General features: G+C 44.2%; 3 protein-coding genes across 4 annotated transcripts; 1 reads left to right on the top strand and 2 right to left on the bottom strand.

Annotated features, from left to right (window-relative positions):
* Positions 1 to 2,305: 2,305 nt before the first annotated feature.
* On the top strand, positions 2,306 to 5,555 carry LOC119284054 (B3 domain-containing protein Os05g0481400-like). Its single transcript, XM_037563351.1, has 7 exons — positions 2,306 to 2,474; positions 2,680 to 2,739; positions 2,837 to 2,935; positions 3,814 to 3,848; positions 3,935 to 4,106; positions 4,201 to 4,407; positions 5,051 to 5,555. Exons 1-7 carry the CDS (start codon positions 2,379 to 2,381, stop codon positions 5,276 to 5,278), a joined length of 897 nt encoding a protein of 298 aa, XP_037419248.1. The 5' UTR covers positions 2,306 to 2,378; the 3' UTR covers positions 5,279 to 5,555.
* Positions 5,556 to 5,702: 147 nt separating this feature from the next.
* LOC119284038 (probable LRR receptor-like serine/threonine-protein kinase At1g06840) lies at positions 5,703 to 14,029 on the bottom strand. 2 transcript variants are annotated; one of them, XM_037563341.1, is made up of 21 exons: positions 13,697 to 14,029; positions 12,759 to 12,942; positions 12,416 to 12,557; positions 11,848 to 11,919; positions 11,477 to 11,548; positions 11,076 to 11,219; positions 10,913 to 10,984; positions 10,732 to 10,803; positions 10,561 to 10,635; positions 10,293 to 10,361; positions 10,007 to 10,075; positions 9,869 to 9,940; positions 9,303 to 9,389; positions 9,160 to 9,228; positions 8,364 to 8,860; positions 7,847 to 8,005; positions 7,449 to 7,732; positions 7,251 to 7,302; positions 6,675 to 6,925; positions 6,458 to 6,592; positions 5,703 to 6,225 (listed from the first exon to the last, which is right to left on the bottom strand). In XM_037563341.1, exons 2-21 carry the CDS (start codon positions 12,853 to 12,855, stop codon positions 5,878 to 5,880), a joined length of 2,838 nt encoding a protein of 945 aa, XP_037419238.1. In that variant the 5' UTR covers positions 12,856 to 12,942; positions 13,697 to 14,029; the 3' UTR covers positions 5,703 to 5,877. The 2 variants fall into 2 exon arrangements, with proteins under 2 accessions (XP_037419238.1, XP_037419243.1); XM_037563346.1 differs by lacking the exons at positions 12,759 to 12,942; positions 13,697 to 14,029 and having other exon boundaries at positions 11,877 to 11,919; positions 12,416 to 12,506.
* Positions 14,030 to 20,416: 6,387 nt separating this feature from the next.
* LOC119284027 (serotonin N-acetyltransferase 1, chloroplastic-like) lies at positions 20,417 to 23,960 on the bottom strand. Its single transcript, XM_037563334.1, has 8 exons — positions 23,736 to 23,960; positions 23,567 to 23,652; positions 22,839 to 22,902; positions 21,769 to 21,955; positions 21,575 to 21,674; positions 21,335 to 21,435; positions 21,142 to 21,235; positions 20,417 to 20,895 (listed from the first exon to the last, which is right to left on the bottom strand). Exons 1-8 carry the CDS (start codon positions 23,771 to 23,773, stop codon positions 20,816 to 20,818), a joined length of 750 nt encoding a protein of 249 aa, XP_037419231.1. The 5' UTR covers positions 23,774 to 23,960; the 3' UTR covers positions 20,417 to 20,815.
* Positions 23,961 to 24,735: the final 775 nt, after the last annotated feature.

The following is a 24,735-nucleotide window of genomic DNA, read 5'->3' as shown; positions in this document are numbered from 1 at the left end:
ATTTTATGTATTTTTAGGTCTTGTAGAGACATTGATGATGAAATCATCGATATACACTAAGATGATGTAAGGAAATCAAATTTGTGATTTCCTTATTAAAGCACATAAACAATCATCATTATTTGAGCAATCCTTCTGAAGAAAGAACTCAGTTAGTCGGTAGTATCATATGATTTCCGACTATTTCGAACCATAGAGTGACTTTTGAAGTTTTACACAAAAATGTTACGATTTACTTTTGGATCCGGAATTGTAAGCCCTACAGGGACTTCAATATAGATTTTTGAAACGAGTGACCCATAAGAGTATGTAGTCACCGCATCCATTAACTACATGAATAATATTATTTGTACTGCCAATGAATTTTATTATCGAAACATAATTCCACTCATACCAAAAGGGTATCTTACATCATAATCGATGTCGGGTCTCTACGTGAACCCTTTTGCTACAAGCCTCGCTTTCTCACCACCTCATTGACTTTGTCTATGAATGAGAAGTTTTTAGTATTTCATATGGATGATACTTATGAGGAGTAGGTATTACCATGGTAAATACCACTCGTCTGCAGAGCGAGTGCTATTCTTCATTATTTGCTTCCTTTTATGTGAACCAATGTGAGTGCAAGAGACACTCAGCCTGCCTCTTCTGTTGCAAAACATTTTTTTATTTTCTTATTCTTTTTCTCTTTATCGTGCATCTTTTTTTCAAATTGTTTATTACACCACCATCTCCCATGCAACGCATGGGATGTTGTCGAGTTCATAATATAGCCAACAGCCGGCAAAATTATCAACCATGCTCTGCTCATGAAGTTGCTCCCATATATACCTGGCCATGCCGGCAAAATTATCAACCATGCTCTGCTCATGAAGTTGCTCCCATATATACCTGGCTATCTATAGGGTCGGGTCGGGCTTCGAGCCAGGCCTACTAAAGCCCGATGCAAAAAACCCAGGCCCGAGCCGGCCCATCACGCTAAAAGCCCGCCGGGCCTCTTTGTTAATGCGCCAATACGATGGGCCCGAGCCCGGCCTGGCCCGGCCATCGGGCTTGAAATCTAGGCCTGAGCCCGGGCCGTGGACAAGGTCGGGCCGACCGGGCCAGGCTGCCCATGGCCAGGTCTACTGGGCAAACCCTAAACGGCGCCCTCTGCGCCCGTTCCTTCGGTGTACGCAAACGGGCGCACACCCCCCACACTGAGATGGGCCGGCCCATACTGCCTCCCACTTTCCGTCTATAAGTGATGCAAACGCCTCCCACTTTCCGTCTATAAGTGATGCAAAAAGAGTGCGACCGGCGGGTTTCGATCGTACGACCTCGCTTTGCAAGCAAGCTACGTTAGCCAACTCGACCGGTAGATCAGACGTGGTTACAAACAACCTTTCTGCTCCTTTATTATTCCTTCATTTCATTTTTCTTATTCTTTTTCCTATTCTTTTTTCCTTTCTCTAATTCTATGAGAATAGTTCAACGGATTATATGAACGTTCTTTGAAATTCGGTGAATTTTTTCAATTCGATGAACTTTTTTCAAATCATATGAATTATAAAATCAGTGAACTTTTTTTCAAATTCGATGAACTTTTTTCAAATTCGATGAACTTTTTTTCAAAATCAGTGAATTTTTTTTGAAATTCGTGAACTTTTTTTCAAAATCTATGAACTATTTTCAAATCGATGAACTTTTCCATTTTAATGAACTTTTTTTTTCTTTTTCGCGATGTTTTTTTAAATATGTGGATATTCAAATTTTGTTCAATTTTTTTCCAGAAGGAATCACGGTTTTCTATATAGCGTGGATGAGCTTTACCTCTTAAATGTTACGCGTTGCAATTATTTCAGTTGCGCATAGTTGGTCTAGTGGTAAGCCTACCATGCGCTGCTGCTTGTTTGTGCGGGTTCGAATTCTCCCAAGAGCGAAGATTCACAGTATTCTTTTTTGCGGCAGAAACACATTTTTTCAATGGCCAGCGTATTTATGGGCCGGCCCACTAGCGGGCTGCAGTGGGCTCCCGGATCCTCAACCGGCGCTTAAGGCGCCCTATAGGAGCTCCCGGTCTACTGTCCCATATTTGATACTCCGTGGCAGGAGTGCCATCACGTGAACGAGCGCCTGGGCCCACCTGGCAGCCACGGCGACACCAGCCGTCGCCGTTGCCGTGCGACGCGTCGGTCGGATCCCCTTCTCTTCTCCCCTCCGTTCCGTTGAAATTCAAAATCCCCAAAGCCGTGTGCGTCTTCCTTCAAACAAAGGCAGGCCGGCCCGCCCCCCTCCCTCCCACTCCTCTCCCAAAGGACCCGAAAATACTTTGACCCTCCCCTTGACCCGCGTCTCGCCCTCCGCGTGGACAAGACAGAGGACAGAGAAGCCGGCCCATGGCGACGGCGGAGGCGGGCAGCGCCAGCGGCGCGGGCGCCGCCTACGAGGAGGAGCGCCGGAAGCGGATCCTCGACAACCTCAAGCACCTCGAGGTTTGTACTCTCGCGCTCAAATAACCAGCACGGACCAATCCCCTTCCTTCTCTCCCCCCTTTTCTTACGAGCAGCAGCAGATGCGCGAAAGATGAGTCATTTCGCGACGATACTCACTGCCGATTTGTCTCTGGATTCTTCGCCGTGGCTTCGGATTTGTTTTCAGAAAACTAATTTCTTTGCCTCTTCCCCCCTTTTTCTGCAGGATTTGGGCATATCGAAGATGGCCAAGAGCCTGATCCAGGCCACGAGGCAGCAGGACAAGGTGCGCGCATCGCAGCAGCTGCGCTTTCAATCCGGGCGGTGTTTTAGTGAGGCGCGGTTGCCGTGGGTTGTTTCGATCGATTTCGTTGATTTTGCAGACCCCTCGGGCGAGCCCAAAGTCCAGGAAGAAGTTCGAGGCCACCACTGAAGTCAGGCGCTCCTCCAGGGCCAGGACCACTGTTTCCTACAAGGATGATGTGAGTCCTCGCTCTTTTTAAGCCGGTCTTATGGCTTCGTTAGATTTGCTGTGTTTCTGATTTTAAAAACAGTTTTTTTACTATACTCTGTTCGAAGGAGAACATACCCTTTTTGGATGTTGTTTCTGTCATTCTTGCAATCTAATGCATCGGTTGGGCTGGGGTTTGTATATGTTCTAGTATCCGTTATCATTTGGGGCCTGCTACAGATACGAAATACCTGTGCTATATGAAGTTAGATATTGTTGTCCTGCTTCTAAACCTGTAGGTAAAAAGTGCAAATTCGAAAGAAAAAAAAATCCTTTGCTAATCCTGTTTGTGAAGTTCATGGCAACCTCAAATGGGTATTTTACAAAAATGGGTTCCTTAGTGTCTTGATTTGCCCCCAGATGCAGTTTTGTCTTTATTTGACTCTGTGAGGTAATTATTGTCTTTATTTTAATAGTTTCTTTAGGATACTCTGTTTGAAGGGGGATATATCCTTCCTGAATGTTGTTTCTCTCATTCTTGCAATCTGATGCGGTTGGGAACTTGGGATGGGGTTTGTATATGTTCTATCGGCGATCATTTGGGGCCACACTCCTCTGCCGTGACCGTGCCTGCTAACACGGATATGAAATATGTGTGCTATATGAAGTTAGATAGTGTTATTCTGTTTCTAAATGTGTAGGTAACAACTGCAAATTCGAAAAAGCAAAGTCTTTGCTAACCCCGTTTTGTGGAGTTCCTCAAATGGGTACTCTACAAAATTGTTCCTTAGTGCCTTGGTTTGTCCCCAGATGTAGTTTTGTCTTCATTTTGTTCATGAAGTGACTTAATTTGTTTTTGCGTTGCCATGCTAATGTTGACACTAGACTGCCATTTGTTTGTTTTTGCAGTTTCCGGAACTTGATGATTTTGTGCGCCGCAGAAGGTAGTAGTCTCACTAACTTTGTTGATTAATCTTGGACATGGTTGTCCCCTTCTTAATGTAATTGGTTACTCTCCTTTATTGACCAGGATAAGTAAAAGTGTGGACAATGGTAGGGGATACACTGGGAGAATTTCTTCTTATCAACAACAACAGCGTGCTTTTAAAAGAGCTGAGAAACTTCAAGATAGTCTAGACCCTGACAACCCGTCGTTTGTCAAGACCATGGTTCGATCACATGTATCCAGCTGCTTTTGGCTTGTAAGATGTTGTTCCCTGGATTTTTGTTTAATCAATTTCGATACATATGCAAGATCAACTAATAGTCACGGTTGCGAATTTTCCTTTATACAAGGGTCTCCCTTCTAGTTTCTGCAAAGATCATCTGCCTCCCAGAGAACATAAGATGGTGTTGGAGGATGAAGAGGGTGTTGAATTTGATGCCGTATACATCGGAAATCGAACAGGTCTGAGTGGTGGATGGAGAGGCTTCTCAATGCACCATGACTTGGAAGATGGGGATTCATTGGTCTTTGAATTGGCTGAACCTGACAGATTTAAGGTACTAACTATTTTTCTCTAGTTCCTCATTAATCTGGAGCAGATAAACTTTGTTATCATTGCTGCAAAACTTGCAATCTTGTCCCAACTCTCAATTAAGGTCTTTTTCCTGCTGGGACCGGATTAAGGAGCTCACGTAGAACTATACAAGTGAACAAAATCATAAATTTCTGAAATCATAAATTACCTTCGAGAGAGTGCATATTAATGTATATAACACAAACAGGGGAAAACTGGTATGATACTGATATGTTCTTCCCTCCTTTTCTTTATGCAAGTCCGCCTCATATTTTGTGTCTTATGTTTAACCATCGATTTGACCAACGAGTTATATACCACAAAAAATATACCATTGACTCATCACCTTTGAAAAAGTTCCAAATGGTATACTTTTTTAGCGGATATAACTCATACTTTATTGGTTAAATCGATGGTCAAAGTTAGACCCAAAATTTGCGGTGCCTTGTATGAACAAAATTGGGGAGGAGATTTGTATGACTATCATCGAGCTGAGGAATCGTGTTGCATGCATACTCAAACAGTAATAAACATCAGGTCTAGCAATTTGTTCTGATGTACATTTAGTTGCATTTTTTGGGTTCTACATCTATAGCCCTTCACATGCTATTATTTATTTGTTGCAGATTTACATTTTTAAAGCTATCGAAGATGGAAAAGAGGCCGAGCCTAATGATAAGAATACTGATGTGGACAGTGATTCAGCCCAGGAAGTTCCTGACCAGACGGATTCACCTGTTTCTGAACCCCCTTCCAGCCCTGAACCTCTAAAAGGAGCTAAAAGAAGAAAGCTCCCTTCCAGCCCTGAACCTCTAAAAGGAGCTAAAAGAAGAAAGCTCCGTGGGCGACGGTAGTTCTCTTATTGGTTCGTCAGTCCTGAAATATAGGTACTTAGGGCAAGTATGTTGCCGTATTACCGATGCGCTCTCCTGCCAGGTCATCTGTTTTGCATCTTTTGTTGGCCTGTTTTAAAACATGGGTGCTCAGTAATCACCCTTCCACTGCGGCAAACCGATACTTTTAGCCATTATCAGCATATTGTCGGCCTAGATTACATGTAAAGAGATGTTCTGGTACCAGTAATCTAGCTTTCGTAACCCCTATATATTATGCTAATATGGTGTGTCTCAAGCACTGCAATATGTTTCTCACCATGTTTATGTGTACATGATGCTAATCATCACTCATTCTGTGTACATGAAGCTTCTGAAATTCTGGAATGTCCAGCATAAGTGAGAACCACAGCTCATGTCACCCTGCGTACATGAAGCTGCTAAATTTCTGGAAAGCTCAAGCTATGTCAATATTCCTCAGCTATTCTCATTCACATTCTCTAGTTTACATCAAAGCTGACTAATTAATTAATGTACAACACAAACGATCCAAGCGTAACACGTCAATTGTACAAAACGTCATCGCATTTACAAGTTAAAATCCTATGAAAACACCAAGATCAGCGAGGAGACATCACCTCAGAGAGCACGCCGCTGCTTGCATTAACACTGCCAGAGGTCTGTGTGACAAAGGAAGTCCCGGTTGCTGAAGAAGTTGACAAGGATTTACTCATATCAGCTGAGTCTGTATCCGTAGTCTCCAGCAGAACAAGATCCGCCTCAGGCATCATCCTCAAGATGACCTCAAGTTCTCGGACGATCTCTGACATGGAAGGCCTTGCGTCGGTCTCATCCTGGCAGCACTTGGTTGCTAGCAAGAGGAACCTATTGATGCAGTCTGGAGGACACAGGCCCATCCGGCTGTCGACGATTTCAGAAATATTGCCTGATTGGTACGCTTTGTTTACCTATAACATGCACAAAATTAGTTACTTTACTGAACTGTTTGCGTTCCACTTAAATTCATGTGTGCTGAATGATGTTGTCACTTTCTCTAAAGCAAGTTCAAAAGAACATGTTGAGCCACTGCCTGGTGCCCGCTGATATCCCCTCATTAGTTAAACATGCTGAATCATGTTTATACTTTATGTGGATTTCCAAAGCTAGCTAAAATTACAGTTTAAAGTGAAGATTATTTACCTCTCTCACTATGTTCTTCCCATGCTCAATTGGCTTCATCCCAGTCAACATTTCAAGAAACACAACACCAAGGCTGTACACGTCACTTTTATCCGTCAATTTATGAGTCAGGAAGTATTCTGGATCAAGATATCCCTGCCAAAAAGAAAACGAATTATCTCGTTATTCTGCTAGAAAGCGCGGCAACTGTAGTATCTCTGGTATAACTAATACTTACTGGTGTGCCCTTAACAACAGTGGAAACATGACCTGCTAATGTCCCTTCAATATCCGGCACTGGGGCAAGCCTCGAAAGACCAAAGTCAGCCACCTTTGGAACAAATTTCGAGTCCAAAAGAATGTTACTGGCCTTCACATCACGGTGAAATATAGGAGGGTTTGCATCAGTGTGTAGATACAGAATTCCCTTGGAGGCACCCAATGCTATGTGAAGCCTCAACCCAAAACCGGGAGATAGTTTGGCCTTGGCTGCGATCGGCGGAAAATTGCAACATAAGATGAGGTGCTTAATTGAGGAAAACAGTTTGAACAGGTCGAATGGTCCAATGATTGCAACTATCAAGAGTTCCAAATCATATATAATTGATGAAAACACATCTACAAATAAGATTCACTAAACTGATGAGTATACAGATGATCTTGAATTAAGAGCCCTGGCTAGTTTGGATGAGCAGGATCAGCCGGGATCCCGGACCACCCAACCCAACTGGGCCTACAGAATCAATGTAGTACTGGAAATAAAATGAAAATTTTGAAATAAAATTTGAATAATACAAGGTCACTGTGTACTTACAAGAAAGATGATCGCGTAAAGTACCATTTGGCATGTATTCATAAACTAGCATCTGCAAAAACACAATTTCGCATGACAGCATGAATGACAGAAATTAATAGGATTGCCCTTCAGTGTAGCATTAGGCACATCTTCTTATCAGTGTAATGTTGACAAAATATCATATCTTTATTAATAATGTAAACAAAAGAGATGCACCTGTTCATCTGCTTCATCACAATAGCCAACTAAGGAAACCAGATTCCGATGATGCAATCTGGATAACAGCTCTATTTCCGTGCAGAACTCCTTCGAACCTTGCAGAGAATCCTCATGTGCCCGTTTGATTGCTACAATTTCCCCATCATCTAGAGTTCCTCTATAGACTTTTCCATAACCTCCTTGACCAACTTGAGCTAACAGGTCAAAATTATTGGTGGCCCTAGCCATTTCTTCAAATTTGAAGCACCTCACACCGTCAATTTTGACAGAAAATCTCGACACTGCAAATGGTAATGTGATGCAAATCTTCAGGTGCTACCTCTTGAATAAGATGTCTGCTAGCAACGTTTATTTGCATAATCAGTTTATTGCATACAAAAGTATTAGTGACTTACGTGACCGTTTTGAAATGGTTCTACTTCTGTGTCTTGAACGCCTTCTCATTATAAAAACAGTGGCTACTGCAGAAAGTGCAAAAGCAGCAGCTATTGCGCTTGCCAGGATACCGCCCATTGCGGTTTTGCTTAAACCCGATGAAGCTTCATTTGGATATTCTGTAAAAATTATGCACAACAGACATGTTACTAGTAACAGATGGGAGTAACTGGTCAGAGGACAGTGGCACCATAGAAACAAATGAATCATGAATCAAAAATAAAATAAAAAATCAATTATTAGTTACACTATGCCTTCCTATCTTCTACAGAAATCTATGGAAGTATTTAATCAAAATAACTTGCCAACGACAAATACTAGATAGTTGTGTTGCATGGAGCCATTAATTGTGCTGACCAAACTAACAGAAAGGCTACAAAGAAAATTGCCACCATTTAGTACTCCCACATGGCCTAAAATTAGAATTTTCATCATAAAACTATGCTTTTGCACAATTGAGCTTCGGAGAGTACATACCATCTGCATAAGAACCAAGTGTGAAATTGAGAAGCTCATATGGACCAAAGATATCTGGAAGAGTAATTTCCCATCCAGCAAGTACATGTCGGAGTCGCACAACCTCAGACATATTGAATAAACTTGTATTGCTTGGGAATAACTTGAGGTGCATGTTGAGCCTTGGACCCACCTCCCATGTGTAGTGCTCAACATGTAGCTGGTAAACATACAGTTTCAATAAAGACGTTGTGCTGTCCCCGAAGGCACCTTCATAAGGATTGAAGTCTGTGATTCCTGGACTCTTCAGTCGAAGTCCAACTCCAAGTGGCACGGCACAAAAACACGGTATAGGGGATGATGGGTTGTACTCGTAATTTTTATCTGATGGGCAAGGTGAACAAATTGGGCTAGAGTCTTGTTGCTGTTTAGAGGTTTGCTGGTTTACAGACTGGGGTTGACAGAGGCTGTCTATCGGAGCTCCACTAGAATTCCCACAGACAGGGTTTCCATACAACCTGCACAAAATGACAACAGTAGTGATTAATATCCATTACATTATATTTCAGTTTACAACAGATACAAGTATGCATTGCGAAATCAATTTCTAGTTCTTATTTTATTCTCAAATTCAGAAAGGGAGACTTGTAGCAACTCTAAGTAGATAACAAAGGTGGTGCTGATCACCAAAACAGAGATCAACTAAAATATACTTGCATGTTCAGAGGATGCATTTGAACAGATAATATGGATATGTTTATGTGGTAATGCAAATTGCTGATGCATGATAAAGCATGAGATATGTATGAGAACGTACATTACAGTAACATTTTGGGGAGGACTAAATGCAGCTGGAATAGTCTTGAGGTAATTATTTTGGAAATCCCTGCATGATCGAAAAATGCATTAAATATACATAGTTGATACTATCAGGAAAAATATCTGCAAAAGGGATCATACAGAACAAGGCTTCGATTTCCAGTAAGAACGATGTCATTCCAGATTGTCGAGGGAACATCACCATCTAGATGGTTGTTTTCAACTGACCTGTAAAATGAACTTGTCATGCACATCTAGAAAAATAAAGCATAAAGAGTATATGATTACACAGAAACTATTTACGTATGCCTGTATTTGCAATCATGATAAAAAAAACAACTCATACAGGGTGATTTTGTATCAATCTAAATAAAAGTAAGTAGTACTTGTAAACCAACAATGACTTGATCAATATACACCTGCAGAAACCCCAAGTCTTCACTTAATAAGATATGATCTAGAGTTCACATTATTTACGTTTGCAGTAAGACAGAAAGATGTCTGAAGCAGGATTTAGGAAACTAAGGCTCAGTTTGCGGTTGCTGAACTGTGTTTTTCTGTGCTTATTTTATAATATTTTGTGAAAAAATATCCAATAGAATATGTGAAGAGTGGTTAAAACAAAGACTACAGTTGGCACAAGTGGGTTGGGCAAACAGTATGATAATCCAGCGCAATGCCAAACATGGCCTAAATGGTGTACTTACAAAAGCTGAAGATTAGGAAGCTCTGAGAAGTTTAACGGGACAGTTCCATTAAGCAAGTTGTGTGACAAATCACTGCCAGAAAACAGAAATTAGTCGAGTGACTAAAGACAATAGACAAACATTATCAGAGGTACATACAGAGTAGTGATATTTGGCGCAAGCTTATTAGTTGGTATTGGTCCTGTCAGTTTGTTCCAGCTAAGATCCCTGAAAATGCATGTGAGTAATAGTAGTTTAGACACCGGTGGAGTTATTTCCTGAAATGCATGAACTTAAAATGGATTGTCAAACTGCTATCTCAAACATAAATCATCAGTAACAAGAAGTATAAGGTATGCCACGTTCAAAGTGCAAGCCATAACATCAAAAGATAATAATTGGAAAATAACTATGCATGTACTTTTAGCAGGGCTAGTGCACTCACAAATAGCCAAGTTCAGATATGGCACTCAGATCAGGAATAGCGCCCTGCAAGTTGCAGTTCCTAAGACTCCTGATAACACAAGAAAAGTTCTCCTCAGTTCCACGAACTCAGTGTAAGTGTAAGAATGACGGATATTAGACATTGGCATGTTGAGATGTTGCTTAATAAAACTGGAACAAAATCATTATATGGAGATATTTAAAATTGTATAAAATAAGGAGGAAAAAGACAAACGTGTAAGGATAGAGAAAGAAAAGATCATACTCACAGCTTTAACAGTGTTTTTATGTTGCTGTATGTAGAAGGGATGGAACTTCCACTGAAGTTATTGTTGTCAGCCTGACTAGAAACAGAAACATATGAATATAAGAAACAGGTGTTTTTTATTTTTATTTTCATGAGAAAAGTTCTACTCAGAATGTGCTAATGGGGCACATACAGTATTTTCAAAACAGGTGACTTTGCTAATTCTGTAGGAAGAGGTCCAGACAAATTGTTGTTGTCAACAAGGCTGCAAATTTGCAAGTGTTCGTTACATCGAAAAACAAATATCAGATACATAATTCCTACTAAACTTTCACAAGGAGAAAATTTTGGGAAAGAAATAGACTTCCACATACAGGTGAAGAAGTAACGGGATTCTCCACAATTCAGATGGAATTTTCCCACTTAATGAATTATTGTTCATGTGGCTGAAATGAATGGAAAACAGAGGTTAGAGCTAAGTTCACATTGAACATCAATTAGCAAAGCATAGGGAAAATGGAAATGAACATTTCTTACAGATGTTTCACATTTCTTAAGTTGGCAAATGACTTCGGTATCGGTCCCAGTATTTGGTTTTGGTCAATTTGTAACCTGTTCAAGCTCTGAAGGTTGCCGATCTCATCTGGTAGGAAACCAGAGAGCTGATTGCCATTCAATAGTCTGCAAAAGGCATAAAACTTAACAATTGGCATAATTTGTTATATACATATTGGGATGTTGCTGTGATTATTCCTCATGTAAATAATAAATGATACTAAGTGTTTTTTTTATGTACACAGTATCTATTGTGTAAGTACTTCTGCGCCAAAAAGATCTTGCATAGGTTTAGCAGCAAAGGAACAGACAAATTATGTATCTTAGAAGGTTCCATTGATTTCTTTGCATATCGAAGGGGGAAGTCAATAGAAAGCACTTACATAAGTTTGAGTGTAGTGATGTTTCCTATCTCTTTTGGGATGCTGCCTGTTAAATTGTTCCACATAAAATCCCTTCATGAAAAATAAGAATTATTTAGTATTAGGATAGAATAGCTTCAGAGTAAACATGACAGCTACTATAAGCATGAGACAAGCATTCAACATCGGAATAGGATTATGGTTTTACTGACTGGTTACTCTCTTCAGTAATTCCATAGTGTAGGATAATTTAAGCCTTTGTATCAAATTGCTACTACGACACCATGAATTTGTATACGTTGATAATACTGAAGTGTAGCAAGTCTTAATATTTAACTACTGCAGAAGAACTTAAGTAAATCAGTAACTTTACACATCAGAGTAATACTTACAGTGTTTTCAGCTGAGATAAAAGACTGACCTCTGGTGCCAAAGTTCCAGACAGGTTCCTCTTAAATAACTGTCTGCATTGAATAAAATATATGCTATCAGGAACATGACAGGTTGCACATTACGCTAAAATAATCAACCCGAAAAATAATAAGTGACCTATAACAATCAAAACTACAGGAAAATATGGTGGGATAAATTATCAACATCAAGGGACAAGGGAGATGCACAGTTGCCCCTTACAAGTAAAGGTAGTTCCTGTTTTGCCTTCGAGTAAACTGCTTATTATTTTTTGACGCGTCTAAACTGCTTATTATGACCATGAGATACTTTTAAGTTTAAGGCATTAATTAGTTTCTTATGGGTGCATGAAGAAAACATATATTTTATTAGTGATCCACATAACACATAGACATTAGCATTTAATTGGAAAGGCTACTGCTTGTAAACAATCTTGCCTGTTGATAAATAGAGAGCTCATCTTAAAAAACCATGATGACCAGAGCTCATAGAATGAACAAACAGAAGTGAAGATATTATGAACAGATTAGATAGAAGTAGTGATCATACAATTCTGTCACATGAAGCGCATCATTGATTATGTGGCAGAAAACTCCTGTCCAATTAGAAGTGCATGGATCTCCCCTGTTCCAGTTCTCAAGGTTATTCATAGGATCAAGTAAGCTTCGCTTGATAGCCCCGAGTGCATCGACTACATCATTATGAAAAATAAAACACTCAGTTTGTGTGAAAGGTTGAAAAAAAAAACATAATATAACATAGTGAGAGAATACTGTCTCAGCTGAACATCAGACATAACATCATAAAAGATCAATCGGTTTTCCTTGTTTTTCTTTTCAGAATGGTAGCAGTAACATAGTACAAGATACTCCACACGCAAGCAGGAGATTACCTTCTGAAGGGTCAGTACTTTGCCCCAGCGCAACATCCAAGCAGGGGAGCATCACAGCCAGAATAACCACGCAGAAGATGCCTCCAAAAATAACCATCTCTCTCTCACTGTCTGACCGTTTAATTAAGCAGAAACTTCTGACATTCCCAACAGGAATATTGTTCTTTTTCAAGAGCTCTGGGTCCTAAACAAGAAAAATGCAGCAGTGATTAGCATCTAGTGATTATGCCTCATGACAGCCCAAAAGCCAAAACACCCGTGATGCCGACGCTAAGATCAGAAAATAATAGTATATTATTCATCCTTGCACGATTTTTTAATGGGAGGCGCGCTGATGATGGCCAGGCCAATTGGCCAGATGTGATAACAGTCACATGCAGCTGTGCACCAACCCCTCCTTTGCACAAGCAAGCAGATCTATGCGGACTCGGAGCGATCAAACCAAACCATTTTAAAAAAACTGGTGGCAAACATATTTTGCTCGTCTCCCAGCCCAGGGACCACGGCCATGAATGAAGTGGACGGCACCGATAATTACGCCACACTGTTTTGCAGCCACGACATGCCAACTGAAAATCGGGGGATGCAACAGGTACTTGCACCCGATGCCGATGGGCTAAAGTGCGGACAAAGCCACCGGCAAGTGCCGCGACAACGATGTTGCAGGTAGACTGGGACTTCGAACGGTAAATGGATGGGTAAAATGTTTTGAGACGCTTCGGGACGGGATCCGGAGGGGATGAGGAACCGATGAAAATGCCTGGACTGGAGCAATCGAACCAAACCTGGAATTTTTTTATCAACTAAACTCGGAAAACCAGTAATTTTCTGCGGCGCATGAGGCGGAGCAGAATCAAACCTGGCCAGCAGAACAAGATTCGCAGGAATGTCCGCTGGTAGACTGTAAACCAGATGGAAGAATCTGGGGAAGAACGCACCTCGAAATTGCGCCGCGAAGCTCCTCCCTCCCTGCAAGAAGAGGGCGGCAGGAAAGCCGGCGGGGAAGGGGGCGCGGCCTCGCGTCCGTCCCCCCGGAGCTCCGATGCTTCTGTCCTCCCTGCTTAGTTCGCTCCCACACGGGCACGGCGTTCCTCTCCGACCACCGCCTGTCCCTGCGGCCGCGAGACCTGTGTCGTGCTGGTACTGGTGGCAGCAGCAGCAGAGAGAGAGAGAGAGAGAGAGAGAGAGAGAGAGAGGAGGGAGGCGACGAGGCGAGGCTATCGTAGGCGCCGTGGAACTGGAGTCCACCGCCGTCGTGGCGCGCTCGTTATATGAGTGGGGTGGGGGATCCCCCGGCTGCTCTTTTTTTTCTTTTCGTTTTTTTAGGGACCCCGGCTGCTTTGGGCGTAGACTGTGCTGGAAATTCTTTTGCAATTGGAATTTGCACGCGAGCCCTTGTGGAACCCCGCTATCTCACCAGCTAGATGGCCCCGTGTCAAGGGGACGCTACAACGGTATTCCCTTCGTCCCAAAATAAGTCTGTCTCAAAATAAATATCTTGCGAAGGGAATAATATGATAACTACTGAGTTCAAAAAAAGAAATAAAAAAAATTGGTTTGCCTTTTTTAATACAGTACAATTGAAGTCGCTCGTATACACGAGCATACGCTGACCCTATGAGTGCACGCATACATACTTTACCTCTATGAGCACCTTCGAGAGACTGAACCAACATAGTATCTTGAAATTTCACGAAGTCACCATAAATACCTCGCAATCGACGGAAACGTCGAACCAAAATATGATCGCTCAGTAGTCACATGTTATCTAGTTTAATTTTAATCATCTCGTAATTTTAGGGGGTTCAAACATGAATTTGCAGAGAATAAGATAATCTATTCTATAACCTAGTATATTTCTGGCCTTCCCTAAATGAATGCATAAAAACACCAAAAGTATTTGTCGTTGACGGGTACATGTGACCATGGTATGTGACAAAGTAGTCGAGTGGTCGTCTGGTCACTTCCTGATATCTCTGGCTAGTAACATAGTGCCAAAAACGATATCAGTTGCTTGCTATAAAACTCTGCACTCGGATTGGGATTGTTAGGTTTCTTTGGGAAAGCACACAAATAGCTGTCGTGGCGAGAAGACATGCGCCATTGGATATGACCTAGCAGTATTTCTCCCGAGGTCTTGTGTTCAGTATCGTCCCCTACATTATGTATAGGGAGATCCATGAATGCACCCCTTACACGAAACACTTCACAAAACCCTGCCCTAATGGCACATTGTGCAGCACGAGCCCCCCAGTCACTTGGGGTGGGCGGATAACCTAGGCTTTTGCATATTTCAATGCACCATCATAAGAGCATCTCCAACAGGCGCCGGTCGCGCCACGCGCAAAAAACAGATATGCTGCGCGTGTATCGCCTAGTTTGACGCGGCGCGCAGCGCTGGCTCCAGCAGCCGTGCTAAAATGCAGCGCGCGTGCGTCGCTCCAGCAGCGCGCAAAAATGCAGCGCGCGTGACTCGCACAAACAACATATGCATTCGAAAACATAAGCAAAAAGATCAAAACAAACAAAAATAAATAGTTCAATTTCGTTTATTACAACTCAAATAAACAGTTTATCATTCAATACAACAAACAGTGCAATTAAACACAACAAATAGTTCAACAATACAATAACGAACGCACAAATCATGATGCTCTTTGTCGTCCATTCCATGCCCACCACTCCTTAATGAGATCCTTCTGAAGATCATTATGCGCTGCGAGACGTCGAATGACATGATAGGAGACAACAAAATGGGCCACCCTTTCAGCCCTCCGTCGCACTCGCACAGGATGTCCCAAGAGCTCATACTAAGAGTAGTCTACATCTTGGCCACGCTCATTCTCGATGATCATGTTGTGCATGATCACACAAGCATGATCACACGAGCGGCAGCGAGCGCGTGGGCACTGTTCGTCGGAGGACCAGCACATGTGCGGGGCGGCGGGACTAGAGGGGGGGCGGAGAAAGCGCGCGGGGCGGGGATAGGCCGGGAAAGCGCCGGAACGGTCACCGGGTGGCTCGGTCAGCGGCGGCGGCGCGGCTGGAGGGGGGTGGGAGGTGCGAGCGAGCACGCGAGAGTCCAGCGCGTGGGAGCGGGCGCAGCAAATAAGCGGCGCGCGATTGCGTTTCGGCCCGCGCGCTGGATTACGTATGCCGCGCGCGCTGTTTTCGCGCGCCCGCTGGAGCAACTATTCCGTTTGCGCGCGCTAAAACGGGAGATTTTGCGACGCGGCGCTAGTTTGGCGCACCTGTTGAAGATGCTCTAAGCTGTAAACATGCACCTCGGTATGCATGTCATGCCATATAGATCAGATATAGCATCATCATGCACAGTTCCCGATGAGAAACGAGCCTACTTGACTGATATGAGCAGCAGCAGAGTTCATCTTGCTTCACAATGGTCCTATATTAACTGATAGTTGTCACACATGTTTTGTTTGAGCAAAGCGTGTGAATAGTTCAAAATTGTGTGTGTAGTTATCATCTTGAGAATTGCAAACGCGTGATCTCGGAGCGGTGGTACTAATTGCTATTGATTATATCAAAATTCTAACCACCCTCTAATGCGCTAATATAACCCATCAATGCCTACTTCAAGCGGCATTGCTCTCTTCTTCATCCCCGCGTTCTCCCATTCTTTCTGCAATCTCTAGCAGTACCGGCATGTCCTTCTCTGAAGGGCCATGAAAGAACCCAGACTCCTCCTGCGAGGACGAAACCCCCAGTCTGTCCGCTTCAAGTGGGGAATCATTGGGCTCACAGTCCATGACTCCGCCCTTGATCCCCAACCTCGAATTTATCCAGTTCATGGAAAGGCCAAAGCCGCCATCGGAACCCGACTCAGAGGAGGAGCACCCGAAGAACCATGAAGAAGATGACGATGATGAGAAGGAGGTAGGGGCAACGAGGAGGAGGGGGAGGACAGCGGTGAAAAGAAGCCGACGGTCACCAACAAGTGTCCTCGCCAAGACGATGGCGTTTCTATTAATGAAATATATAAATTGATGCAATCATATGACGACTATCCTACGGTTGCTTTAATTAAGTATGTACGTCTGCAGACAGAGGATGTTGTTCGTATAGATGGGACAAGTCACATCGCACACAATCCATATGACGTAATCATGAGAGATGATCTTCAGTATAACACAATTTTGTTGATTAAATTGTATGCCTAGTAGAGCACACAATTCTCACAACACAATGTATGCACTTTCATGAGTTATTGCACATGATTAACGCAACTTTTAAATCATCACATACGGTAACTACTAAAATACTAGCACATTTTTTATAATCTAATCCATGAGTAGATAATAAACATGACAATCATTGTGTGTTGCAACTCATACCAATACCTAAACATGTGAGCACGTACATGACATAGAACTAAAACATCTATGAACACATCATATCTGGTTAGCACGTGAATAAGAAAATAGGGGATGCATAAGTCATACCCTTGGGTTGGCCAGGCCAACACAGCGGTGGAAACAACAGCCTTGGCGACGTCCGTGGCCTTCTTCTTGGCGGCTTCATCATCGACCATAGGGTCGATGCAGGGGAAGTAGTCAAAGCAAATGAGGACAGATACGGGGACGGACAGGGAGCAGTCGCGCCGAGACGCTCCTCAAAAACCTTATCGCCCTTCTCTTGGGCGGGATCTCGAAGGACAGGGTTCCAAAGGCACCTGCTCTCCCGACCAACCGTGCACGCGGTTGTTGGGACGGGATCGCCAGAAGTAGCACACTGAAAGGAGCGGTAGATGATGGCTGGAGTGAGTGTGCCGGCTGCACTGGCCAACTCCTCCAATATATAGGTCGTCGGGTAAATGGGCCTGGGCCGAGGCCCATGACCAAGTCCGCGAACAACCCACCATCCAATGTCTTGGACATTTGCACTTCTGTTATGTGTGATCTCGGCTCAGCTCATTCCCGCAATCAATGACGCGCGCGTCCTGGCGTGGCGTGGCGAGGCGAAGCAGGCGACAGAGGAGGAGCGCGCGTACCACTCCTTTTTTCAAGCTCCCAATGGCATGTGGTAGAGCAACCCTTATAAAGAGGTCCAACTCTTCTTCCACTAGCAGTATGGTACTAAATTTTCCACCTACTTACCATACACCTACATGGGCCTCAGAGTTTAACCAAGAATATTGTCTTATATGGGCCAAAGTCCATCAATAATTCAACAGTGACCATATAGCGTAACATGTGCAATGCTCTAAGGCAGTCATGGATCCTTTGACGTAGCAATCCCAGCCTTTCGGTCACTGACATGTGAGGCCCCCATGATTGGTGGGACCCATGTGTCAGTGATTCAATGACAGAATAGGCCACGTCAGGGGATCCCCATCCCTCCAAGGCATCGCACACAACTCATTTTGGTAAAGTGTTTGCCCATCAACGCACATGATTAAGAAATATCAATTGTGTGTGTTATGATGACATAACTCCGCCTATGTTATCTCAATATAGCCGGTCCCAAGTCCGGATAAAGGAGAAGGGTTGTGATAGGCTTGGCGAGCCAACGTAAAAACTCAGCCATTTTTATGGAGATGAAACCCAAAAGATGCCTACCCCAACTTTTTTTGGACTAAAGGCTTTGTTGTTGTTGTTGTTATGATGACATATCACACATGCATTGTACCTTAATGTGTGCCCATTATCACACACAACTTGCGTTTCAAAATCTTGTCTGATGGATGGGCCCACACGTTTCTTTTTCTGGCACATGAGTTTATTTCTCTACCGTTTGTGATGTTTGCATCGCACATAGTTCGGTCCAAAGGTGTGCAGTAGATGTGTTCTCTTAGCCCCATTTTGCAGCAGTGATACATTCCGTGCGCCTATGGGGCGCCCAGATTTGTACAAAGATTAATTAGCATATATCGACCTTTTGAGCAAAAAGAATGACGGCGGCCTTAGATTTCGTGGAGCAACAACTAGTGGTGGATCGACATAGAGGCATGCAAGCATGCTAGCTGAGGGGCATCAAAGTCAAAGTGACAGTGGTGAGAGTGAAGCGGCTCAACTTGATTAAGATTGTGCTAGTAGATATGTACATATAGTTACCGTTGCTCTGGTCAAAATGTGTGGCTACTGGCTAGTGCATGCATGCTGGCCGTGTGCTTTTGGGATATTTACCCCCAGCTTGATCTAATCCAATACAATTTGACAGTCCAGAGAGATCCAGCTAGAGAAGGTTTTTTTCACCTTTATATCAGTGACGCGTGATACATGACTAAGTTTGGAAAAAAAGGATCAACCTCAACACGGGCTGATCTTCTTCTCTTCTTCCTTTTGTCCCTTTGTTAAGTCCACGAGACTTGAAAGCTACTCAAGTTGGTACAAAGTGATTCCGATAGCCTCATTAAGCTAAGCAGCTTTTGAATATGTGGACCTTCTGCTACTTGATAGCAGCTTTTCTTAATCAAGCTGGGAATCACTGCATCATTGCGTCCAATATCATATGACATGAGTTTTGAGAGGGTAATATCTGGGTAACCATAACAAAGCCCATCTAACTATAAAACAATATCCAGACGAAATTAGTCTACATTTCCTGGCCTCGGGGTCGGGGATCAGCGGAGAATGAGAGTAGAGTGGCCACATCGATGCGTAAACAAATCTATACTTAGCCTGTGAGGGTGATGGTGAGTGGCGAATATAGAGAGATGGCTATATATTAGTACATGTAACCGCGCACCGAGAAAGCAAGATCAAGGTTCAAGTGGAAGCATGCTTATGCATGGGTTTTAGACAACGGTGGCAGCGTTCCCACTGGTAACGCGGCGACACACTGACGCTGCCATGACGCGCACACACCTCCCTGAGCGACACTATCGATGGGTCCATCACTCACCTTGTGCGAGATTCTAATTGTGGCCAGACTTTCCGGCCCCAGATAGACCTGCAAACCGCCAAGAAACATCATATCCTCGATCATCTCATCAGCTCGCGGGTTTGGCGCTGGGAGTCGGACAGAAAACCCGTCTGATTGATCAGTCGCTGCTAGTCACTGGTAAGAGCGCGTGATAATAATTTCTCGCAGAAAAAAGGGCGTGTGATGCTAATGACCTCTTCTGGATGGTCGGGGTTTGTCAGGCTAACCCTATCACGATTCACGCACCCGGTCGATCTTCCATTCCAGCTGCGTGATATGATATCACCGTCGTGGAGGGCGCACACTGTGTCTGTGTGTAGCCCGCACGCCATGGCAGGATTCCCGAGCAAGACAACGTACTTGACTGACGGCAGCGCATAGGAAAATGTATGTGAGCTCTCTCATTTATTCCAGTGGGTTGAAGGTTGATTGGTCGGAACGTGGAGTGCAATCAACCACGGATCATATCTGCTCTGCACCACTATTCGCGTTCTGGAATCGGTTTGCGCAGAGCACGTGTAGCGCAGCAGAAGATCGCTGCAGGGCGGCCGAAACGGATAGCCACAAGATCGGGTCAAGAACGCACGCGCGCTGACCGCGTGCGAGCAGGAGCAGCGGCAACGGCTTGTCGTTGACGGCACAGGTTGGCCGCCGGTGACACCAGCTGCATTGAGTGGCTTGGCTTGTCGGCCAGCGAGATGAAAAGCTTCCACGGCACGACCCACCTCTCCAGCTTCAGTGGATGATGATGGCCAACACGAGACGACCCCATATACATTCATACATACGCTGCTCGAAAAATCTCACACGTTAATGACAGAAACAGTCCAGAAAACCGACCGATTACTGGACCGACCGAGTGAACGGCGACGCGATGTGGACCTGGACATGTTGATTGGAGGAAGACCAATCTCTTGACTTCCACGGTATAATAATGTTGGGTGTGGCCGTCTCCTTCGCAGTACGAGAACAGGGATACTTTACTTCCTAGCAGTTACGTACAGACCAACAGGACCTGAGAGCCGGTGGCACCAGACGTTGCAAATGGCCATCGGCCACTCGAGTCGCTGTTATACACAGCTCAGCTCCTGCCAATATTCTTCTGCACTGGAGCAGACTGCGCCGGTCGTCGGGCGGAGACCAGGCGGGCGCCCGGGCCGCCACCGGAGCTACTAAACTCTGGGGTACCAGAACATGCCCTTGATGCCCTGGGGGTCGGCTTCGAACCCCATGTTCTTGTAGAAGTCCACCACTGCAATTAATCAGAAGGAATCAAGGACCACCAACAATGATCCGTTAGCAGCCTGATGAAACAGTATATACTACTGTGCTGCATTATCTGCATCCGGCAACGAACGGAACATCCATTTTTCCCCGCTACCACAAAGCAGAACGCATCGATGTGCCGCGGCGCGCGTGTATTACGAGGAAATCAATTAACAACAACAATAACAAAGCCCTTCAGCCCCAAACAAGTTGGGGTCCGCTAGAGAAGTACCTTTACTGTCCGCAAATAGTGTGATGTTGCTGATGTCCCTCTGGAGCAGAGTACGGATCACTTTCTCCATGAGTGTTTTACCAAGACCTTGACCCTGGAATGATTAAGTTCTAAGCCACTACGCACGAATCTTGATACAACAACTAGTAAAGGAGGACTCAGACACAAAGCAGAAAAGTCTTCGCCAATTCACCTGATAGGAAGGATCAACAAGGACGTCCCAGATTGTAGCATTGAACGCATGGTCTGAAGTTGCCCGCGCCATACCAATCAGTTGCTTCCTCTCTTCTCCCTCTGTCAAACAACTTCTATACTAAGATGTTCGTCAGCTAGAAAAATGAATTTCTGCAAATAATCTGAAGATTAGGAAACTGGTTTTAACTTATTTGCACGGATCACACGAGATCCAGTAACAATTAAACAACGCAAGTACCTGTTTCCGAAGACCTAGTTATTGAATGTAGTGTAGCGACCAAGTAGCTGTTTCTTAAGGATGCTGCTATTTTTGTTAGAGGTCTGCGTGGCCATCCTACCTATGAGATGAACATTACAAAACTAAATATTTCTTGTAGGATAAATCACTAACACTGCAGGACGAAACATGAAAGTGCTTTGAGGAAAGATCACCTTGTCACATAAGGCCTGGAGATCATATACATCAATATCACCAGCTGAAGAAAATAAGATCTGTTCTGTGCTACCGTCAGGGAGTGTCCTTTCTAGGAGCACTAATTCCTCAGGTACAATTTCTTCTTCTTCAAGTGCTGTGGATAGTGGCTCTACTGTCTCTGTACTATTGCTAGTTTTTAAAAACCTGTGAAACAAAAGCATTGGGTTTTTTCCCCATAAGGTACAAATTTCAGAAACATGACATGCAACTGTTGGATAATACTCTAAAGGTTGTAACATGCAAGAAAGATCATGAGTTTTCAGGCTCGGTGTTCAGTATAATATTTTGAGACTCCCTTGTTAAGCGGACAATAAAAGAACATATCAAACTACTTGTTCGGAGAGTGGCTTCTTGGCAGCAGTCAGAGTTTCTTTCCTCGACACTTTATTTGGGGTTCTATCATGCTTCTGTCAAGCCTGGCTGGAATGCCGTGCTCTCTTCGTTGGGGCAATCACACTGGATCTAGCATACTCAACAGGGGCATAGGGTTTCTGTGGTGCAGCGAGCACATTTTCAGCAGAGTTGCAGTGTGGTGTGCTCTTCTGCCCGTGCTCACATGTCCATTGGTTTGTGGGTGTTCAGGTATTGCGTTTTCTGTGATGTGTGTGAGCTCTGGGCCTAGTGTGCTAGGCTGGTTGAGTCCACTGTATCAGTTTTCGGCTGGTTTTTCTACTTAATGGAGAGGTGGAGCTCCTGCTGCTTGCTCTGGAGAAAAGATGATCCGAATTTTAGCAGGATCATTTTCCTGCCACCATGATTGAGTCCCACTATAGCAATGCTTGTTCTCATGATTAACATGTGAATTCTTAGATGTCACTGTTACTTTATCCTCGCCTTCTTTTGCCCCAGGCTCCCAGCCATGATAATGTGGGAAACCCGCACTTGTTTAATGGTTTAACCCTTTGCATCAAGGTGGGAAGCTCTGGAAATAGTGTTTTTTTCAATAGTACATAGATGATATAGTAGTAGATATTTTTTAAACATAAACATAACACAAATATTTAAAGGGGTACATAATGTACTTTACCCAGATTTGAGAGAGTCCCATAGACCGGCCTTCAAGGACCAAGCTGCTGCAGACCGTGTGTTCGCTGCAATCAAAACATGATTAGATCATTAGTGTTTGGCAAGCACTTATTAGTTATTAGTTCAGCAAATGAACATTTATGCTTCATGAACAGGTCGACAGAGGTGACAGAACACATCACGAACAATATATTCAGCCTACTAGCAAGTAGCAACTAACAGATGACAAAATAACAAAGGCGTGCAAGTTCATTGGACACCAAACATTTTAAAACATGGTGCAATCAGTGGCCTCCTATCTAGCACGATGCTGATTTTTTAGAGCCAATCAGCAGAGGAACTCACAGAGTCAATTTACCCACAAGATGTGCAAATAGCATAGCTGGAATTTGGGGGTGGGTACAGCAACGTGCGAGATAGACTGATGGCGTCTTCCAAACATTAACAAGAAAAATTAGAAATAAATAAGCATTCAGCATTGCTGGAAACTATTCGCGGTGCAATTTCTACATTAACCACCACACCAAGTTCCATGTGAGTCATGGGCCAGCCAAGAAACGAACGACCATTCCTAATCTGGTTCAGCGTGTCGCCGGCTTGACTCAGGTCCTTGCTAGCCTAACATTGGACTCATCTTCACACTTGAGTCCGAATCGAGCCCCACGATTCTGCCTGCGAGTGCCCGCTGCAATGTAACTATGTGGGGAAGGGAAACAAAAGTGTGTGTACCTTGGTTCCGGTTATGGAAGAACCTCGGCGCCGGCACTATGCCCCGCGCCTCCGGACGGCACGCCGTCGGGACGCAGACGCCGCATCTGCGAAGAAAGGGAAGAAAATCAGCAAGAAACGGGTAGAGAGGGGAGCTTGACTTGATTTGATTTGGGGCTACTGTACTTACATGGACGAGGAGGGAGTGACGGCGAAGGCGGCCACCATCTTCGCGGCCTGCTGATTCCGGCGGCAGCTCGCGCGCTTCCGGGGAACAGGGGCGGGGTGGTGGGGAGAGGGGAAGGGGGCTCACGCGCGCGGTATGCGGCTGCGTCGCTCGCGGCCAGTCGTCGCGTCGGGGCGGTGGATAAGGTCAGGTCAGGTCAGGCCAGGCGAGAGTGGGAGAACGGCAGCGAACAGCGCCGCTTTCCGAGCCGTGTTTTGCTGCAGAGGCAGGCGGGCGGGCAAAGCCCACCGGCTTGATGGCGTGAGCCCACTCGGCCCGGAAGCAACTCTGGAAAAAGTTTGTCGAAACATGTTAACACGGGAAATTCAATTACGAAGACGGTTCGGCATTTGGATGCATGGTTCAAGAAATAGAACGTTTTCAACAAGGGGGCAGCTACGCGGGCGGATCGTTTTAAAAGATCGGTCGGGTCGCCAGCCATCGGATCTGGTGCATCGAGTGGCCAGCGGCACTCTCCATTATTGCAACACAAGCCTTGTTGCAGAAATATTTTGCAACCAGCAGTGCCCTCCATTATTGCAACGCATGCCTTGTTGCACATTGTTTACACCCTCCATTATTGCAACACAAGCCTTGTTGCGAATTTTTATTGCAACCGTGATCTTGTTGTAGATTTTATTTTTTGCAACTAGCAACGTCCTCCATTATTGCAACACAAGCCTTGTTGCAGAATTTTTTCGCACCAGAGATTTTGTTGAAGAATTCTTTTGCCATGTTATTGAAGAAGGAACTTTTGCAACACATAGGATATTGCAGAAAAAATTGCAACAAAGATGATGTTTCAAAAACACTGCCGCTGTTGCTGACAACACCGTCGCTATTCGCACGGCCGGTGATGGTCAGGGGCGGCATGGACGAGGTCTTGCATGCAGTCGCAGTTCCCTGAACCACGCACTAGCTACAAAAAACAACATCATCTAGTAGGAGATTTGGGTGAGAGATT

This window comes from Triticum dicoccoides, chromosome 1A (genome assembly GCF_002162155.2).
Source record: "Triticum dicoccoides isolate Atlit2015 ecotype Zavitan chromosome 1A, WEW_v2.0, whole genome shotgun sequence".
NCBI lineage: Eukaryota > Viridiplantae > Streptophyta > Magnoliopsida > Poales > Poaceae > Triticum > Triticum dicoccoides.
This window is presented reverse-complemented; position numbering and strand designations above follow the sequence as displayed.